This window comes from Mustela nigripes, chromosome 8, assembly GCF_022355385.1.
Source record: "Mustela nigripes isolate SB6536 chromosome 8, MUSNIG.SB6536, whole genome shotgun sequence".
Classification (NCBI taxonomy): Eukaryota; Metazoa; Chordata; class Mammalia; order Carnivora; family Mustelidae; genus Mustela; species Mustela nigripes.
In genome coordinates, this window is record NC_081564.1 from 27,378,003 (window position 1) to 27,384,607 (window position 6,605).

Consider the following 6,605-nt stretch of genomic DNA (forward strand, 5'->3'; position numbering starts at 1 on the left):
ATGTGCTTTGGTGAGTGCTGTGAAGTGTGTAAACCTGGTGATTCACAGACCTGTACCCCTGGGGATAAAAATATATGTTTATAAAAAATAAAAAATTAAAAAAAAAAAAAAAAGAAAAGGCTTCTTGGACTGCTTGTAGCAGCTATTTTAGGAATTACAGTCATTACTGTTACAGCTACAACTGCAGGAATGGCCTTGCATCAACCTGTACAAATCACGCAATTTGTACAAAAGTGGCCCGAGAATGCTAGCAAAGTCTGGAATCAACAATCATAGAGCAGAGATTAAATGAAAGAATTGCTGATTTAGAATCAGCCGTGACATATATAGAAGACCTTCAAAACATAAAACTATGCTCCACCTTTTATGTGATTGGAATGTCTCTTCCTTCTGTATTACTCCCTGTGCCTACAACGAATCAGAAATATCGTGGAGCAAGATTCGCCATCGTGAGCAGTACAACTCCTCATTAGTTAAAATAGTATTTTGAGCAATATATTTTTCTGAGGGACAGAAAAATATACTACCTACTAGACCTATGACTACTGTATAACCTTTTCTTCCTCTTTGTTGCCATCCTGTATCTATTATGTATCTAATAAATACGGGACTGAGGAGTTGTTGGGATGATAGTCCTTCCAGCAGTGCTCCTGCTCCCTCTCTCTCACGGCTGACTTGTTTGTGCCTCATTCTTCTCCCGTGCACCCATAGAAAAGTGGCATATCTGATAGGGGCACCTGGGTGGCTTAGTCAGTGGAACGATGGACTCTGGATTTCGGCTCAGGTCTTGAGCTCAGTGGTGTGGAATCGAGCCCCACGTTGGGCTCCCTGCTCAACATGAAGTCTGCTTGAGGATTTCTCTCCCTCTGCCCCTCCTCCTGCCTGTACTCTCTAAATAAATAAATAAAAACCTAAAAAAAAAAAATCTGATAAAGGGCTGTTATCCTAGACATTCACAGAACTCTTAAAACTCAATAAGAAGGGACGCCTGGGTGGCTCAGTTGGTTGGACGACTGCCTTCGGCTCAGGTCATGATCCCGGAGTCCCGGGATCGAGTCCCGCATCGGGCTCCCAGCTCCATGGGGAGTCTGCTTCTCCCTCTGACCTTCTCCTCACTCATGCTCTCTCTCTCAAATAAATAAATAAAATCTTTAAAAAAAAAAAAACTCAATAAGAAAATGAACAGCTTACTTTCTTTTTCTTTTCTTTTTAAATTTTATTTGACACAGCACAAACAAGAGTGGCAGGCAGAGGGAGAGAGAAGCAGGCTCTCTGCTGAGCAGGGAGCCTGATGCGGGGCTCGACCCCAGGAGCCTGAGATGACCCAAGGAGAAGGTAGCTGCTTAAACAACTGAGGCACCCAGGCACCCCATGAACAGCTTGATTTTAAAAATGAGCTAGGGACGCCTGGGTGGCTCAGTGGGTTAAGCCGCTGCCTTCGGCTCAGGTCATGATTCCAGGGTCCTGGGATCGAGTCCCACATCGGGTTCTCTGCTCAGCAGGGGGCCTGCTTCCCTTCCTCTCTCTCTGCCTGCCTCTCTGCCTACTTGTAATCTCTCTCTGTCAAATAAATAAATAAAAAAAAAAATGAGCTAAAGACAGTAACAGATACACTCCTGTATCCTGACAGATACACTCCTAAGCATATGAAGAGGGGCGCCTGGGTGGCTCAGTCAGTGAAGCATCTGCCTTTGACTCAGGTCATGATCTCAGGGTCCTGGGATCGAGCCCCTCATTGGGCTCTCTGCTCAGCGGTGAGCCTGCTTTCCCCTCTCTCTCTGCCTGCCTCTCTGCCTCCTTGTGATCTCTGTCAAAACTTAAAAAAACTCACTTTAAAAAAAGTAAGTTCATGGCAACAGAAAGTCTTGTTCATTGCCACTGGGAACCTAAAATGCTATATCCACTTTGAAAGACAGTTTGGCAGTTTCTTAGAAAACAAAGCAACCTCTTACCCTATGACCCAGAAATCTCACTCTTCAATATTTACCCAAAGGAGTCGAAAAAGCATGTTGACACAAAAATGTGCACGTAGGGGGCGCCTGGGTGGCTCAGTGGGTTAAAGCCGCTGCCTTCGGCTCAGGTCATGATCTCAGGGTCCTGGGATCGAGCCCCGCATCGGGCTCTCGGCTCAGCAGGGAGCCTGCTTCCCCCCTCTCTCTCTGCCTCCTTGTGATCTCTGTCTGTCAAATAAATAAATAAAATCTTTAAAAAAAAAAATGTGCACGTAGATGTGTAGAGCAACTTTATTCCTTATTGCCAGAATGTGGATAACAAAAGAGAAATACACTGTCGCAAATGTAAAATTAGTGACCAAATTTGACATCAAGATGTCCTTCACTGAGTGAGTGGGTAAAATAAACTGTGCTTTGCCTGGATGATGGAATATTATTCAGCACCAAAAAAAAAAAAAAAATGGACTAGCGAGCTGTGCAAAGACATGGAGGAACCTTAAATGCGTATTACTAAGGGGAAGAAGCCAATCGGAAAAGGCTACGTGCTGTCTGATTCCAACTATAGGACGTTATACAAAATGTAAAATGATGAAGACAGCAAAAACTCAGTAGCTGCCAAGGATCAATGGTAAGGGAGGGTGATTTGTAGAGCAGAGAGGATTTTCAGGCCAGTGGAAATATTCTGTATATCACGGTGGTGGTGCACACGTCACATCTGTCCAACCCAGAGAATGTGCAACATGGCCTTTGGGTGTTAATGTATCCACGTAGGCTCATGGATAGTAACACGGGGACCTCGCTGGTGGGGGATTTTGGTGATGAAGTGTCGCCCTTGACCCGCAAGAACGACAATCAGCCTGGTATGGTGTTAATGTTTCTTCTGTTTATTTCGTCAACTTCCTTAGCTTATATGCAGCAGGGTGACCAATAAGGGGCCAAGCAATGGGGAGAACCAATGAGAGTCCTGTTACTATGCTGATTAAATTTGAAACAGCCAATGACTATGTCCTCCTTTAGGCGGGCTTCACCAGAAAGTTCGTTGTTTACATGCAGCGTATTTTGCTGGCAGTGAGCCAAGCGCCTTCTTGTAATGGCAGGGACTTTCCCGGCCGGAGGCGGTCCCCAACAATAAAGGAATCATCCCTGCCTGTGAGGAGGGAGGAGGCATATGGGAAATCTCTGTATTTTCTTCTCAGTTTTGCAGTGAAATGAAAACCACTCTGAAAAAAAAAAAACAAAACAAAACAAAAACAAAACAACTTTTCAAAACATTTTAAAAGATTTATTGATTTTAGAGGGATGGTGGCTCAGCAGGTTAAAGCCTCTGCCTTCGGCTCAGGTCATGTTCCCAGGGTCCTGGGATCGAGCCCCGCATCAGGCTCTCTGCCTGCCTCTCTGCCTACCTCTGATCTCTGTCAAATAAATAAATAAAATCTTTTAAAAAATGTTAAAATTTGGGCTGCCTGGGTGGCTCAGTCAGTTAAGCATCTGGCTCCTGGTTGTGGCTCGGGTTGTAATCTTGGAGTCATGGGATCAAGCCCTGCATTGGGCTCCATACTCAGTTCAGAGTCTGCTTGAGATACTCTTTGCCCCTCCACCCCTCAAATGTTTTTGTTGTTGTTGTTTTAAAGATTTTAACCCGCTGAGCCACCCAGGCACCCCTTAACTTCTTTTTTTAAAAAGTAGTGGACGAGGGGTACCTGGGTGGCTCAGTGGGTTAAAGCCTCTGCCTTCGGCTCAGGTCATGATCTCAGGGTCCTGGGATAGAGCCCCGCATCAGACTCTCTGCTCAGCGGGGAGCCTGCTCCCCATCCCACCTCACCCCCCGCCTGCCTCTCTGCCTACTTGTGATCTCTTGTCTGTCAAATGAATAAAATAGTGGACGAAATATTTGAAAAGATTCTTCAGAAGAGACACGTGAATGGCTGTGTTTCACGCATGAGAAGATACTCATGGTGAGCGTTTTGATGATTCGTTGTCAGGGAAATATCCGCATTAAACCACCATGAGACACCATCGTATAGCCTGCAGCATAGCTAAATTGCAAAGATGGACAATACGAGGTGCTGATGAAGAGCTACGGCATCCACAATTCTTGTGCATTGCAAGTGGGCTTTTAAAACAGCGCAGTCATGGGCGCCTGCATGGCTCAGTCGGTTGAGCATCTGCCTTTGGCTCGGGTCATGGTCCCAGAGTCCCGTGTCTGGCTCCCTGCTCAGTGGGAAGTCTGCTTCTCCCTGTGACACTCCCTCTCCCTCTCCCCCCGCCTCAAATAAATAAATAAAATCTTATAAAAAAATGAAACAGTATATAATCATTTGGGACAAGTTTTTTATATAGTTTTGTTTTTCTTCTATAGCTAAACATACATTCACTATTTTAAAAGCTTTTGTTTATTCATTCATTCATCCATCCACCCATCCATTCATTTATTCATTTTTTTGGTGGGTAGCAAAGCAAGGTTTATTGAGTGATAGTAAAGCTTATTAACCAATAGAATACAAAGCTCCCAAAGAGGGAGGGGACCAGAGAGGTATGCCCTTAAAGCTTTTATTTTATTTTATTTTTTAAGATTTTATTCATTTGACAGAGATCACAAGTAGGCAGAGAGGCAGGCAGAGAGAGAGGGGGAAGCAGGCTCTCCGCTGAGCAGAAAGCCCGATGCGGGACTCGATCCCAGGACCCTGGGATCACAACCCGAGCCGAAGGCAGAGGCTTAAACCCACTGAGCCACCCAGGTGCCCCTATTTTATTTTATTTTAAAGATTTTACTTATTTGACAGAGAGAAACAGGGAGTGCACAAGCAGGCAGAATAGGCGGGAGAGGGAGAAGCAGGCTCCCCACTAAGCAGGGAGCCCAACATGGGGCTCAATCCCAGGACCCTGGGATCATGACCAGAGCTGAAGGCAGATGCTTAACTGACTGAGTCACCCAGACACCCCAAAGCTTTTATTATTTATTTATTTAATATGCATATTTTTAATTTATTATTAACATATAATGTATTATTTGCCCCAGGGGTACAGCTCTGTGAATCATCAGGCTTACACACTTCACAGCACTCACCATAGCACATACCCTCCCTGATGTCCATAACCCAGCTACCCCATTCCTACCCCCATCCCCCAAACCCTCTATTTTGTGAGATAAGTGTCTCTTATGGTTTGTCTCCCTCCCAATTCTATCTTGTTTCATTTTTTCCCTCCCTACCCACAACACTCCACCCTGCCTCTCAAATTCTTCATATCAGGGAGATCATATGAAAATTGTCTTTCTCTGAATGACTTATTTCACTCAGCATAATACCCTCTAGTTTCATCCACATCGTTACAAATGGCAAGATTTCATTTCTTTTGATGGCTACATAGTATTCCATTATATATATATAATGGAATATATATATATATGTCACATCTTCTTTATCCATTCTTCCATTGATGGACATCTGGGTTCTTTCCATAGTTTGGCTATTGTGGGCATTCCAAAGCTTTTATTTTTCAAGTAATCTCTACTCTCAATGTGGGGCTTGAACTCATGACCCAGAGATCAAGAGTCACACACTCTACCACCTGAGCCAGCCAGGTTCCCCTAAACATATATTTGCTATTAAACTCAGCAATTTATTTACCCAAAAGAAATGAAAACATTTGTCTATACAACAACTTATACAGGAATATTTATCGCAGTTTTATTTGGGATGGCCGAGATTCAGAAACAGCCCAAAATGTCCATCAACAGCGAAATGGTAAACAAATTATCATACAGTGAAATACTGCTCAGCAACACAAAAGAATAATATAATACATGTGACAACATGCATGAAGCTCAGAAACTTTTGGGAGCAAAGCCAGACACAAATGCATACATATAGTATGGAATGACATCAAACTCTTAAAAAAAAAAAAAAAAGTAAATGTGACCTATCATGGCAGTTGGCATGTCACTGGTTGCCTTGGTCTGCATGTGGGGGGCCTATGGATGACAAAGGGGAAGATTTTGGGGTGATGCAAATATTCCACTTTGATTGTAGTGGTGGCTTTATAATGTATGCCCTTTTTTTTTTTTTTTTTTTAAAGAGGTGAGGTTGGGGAGGGGCGGAGGCAGAGAGAATCCCAAGCAGGCTCCAAGCCCAGTGTGGAGTCTGACATGAGGCTCGATCTCACAAACCTGAGATCATGACCTGAGCTGAAATCAAGAGTTGGATGCTTACCTGGCTGAGCCACACAGGTGCCCCAAGATTTTATTTTTAAGTAATCTCTACACCCAACACGGGTCTCAAACTTAACCCTGAGAATAAAAGTCACGTGTTCTACCAACGGAGACAGCCAGGCACCCCCAGAAAATTTTTTTCTAACAGCCCTCCTCAAACTAGGTCAAGCTCCCTAGTCTGTACACACTTTTATTTATTTATTTAAAGGATTTTATTTATTTATTTGACAGAGAGAGATCACAAGTAGATGGAGAGGCAGGCAAAGAGAGAGAGAGAGAGAGAGGGAAGCAGGCTCCCTGCCAAGCAGAGAGCCCAATGCAGGACTTGATCCCAGGACCCTGAGATCATGACCTGAGCTGAAGGCAGCGGCTTAACCCACTGAGCCACCCAGGCGCCCTATTTTTTTTTTTTTTAAGATTTTATTTATTTATTTGACAGACAG

The 6,605-nt window shown here is 44.0% G+C and overlaps 1 protein-coding gene across 6 annotated transcripts in view; it reads right to left on the bottom strand.

Moving 5' to 3' along the window:
* Positions 1 to 2,820: 2,820 nt before the first annotated feature.
* SLC2A11 (solute carrier family 2 member 11) overlaps positions 2,821 to 6,605 on the bottom strand; it is a 23,089-nt gene continuing 19,304 nt past the window's right edge. For 3 of the 6 annotated variants that reach the window (XM_059408967.1, XM_059408964.1, XM_059408968.1), the window contains one exon: positions 3,213 to 3,364. Coding sequence is in view for 2 of the 6 variants with exons in the window: in XM_059408966.1 (XP_059264949.1) it covers positions 2,996 to 3,172 (177 nt within the window). In the remaining 4 variants the exon portion in view is untranslated. Of the gene's footprint in view, positions 3,173 to 3,212; positions 3,365 to 6,605 lie in introns of those variants that run through there. The other 3 variants (XM_059408966.1, XM_059408970.1, XM_059408965.1) reach the window with 3 other exon arrangements.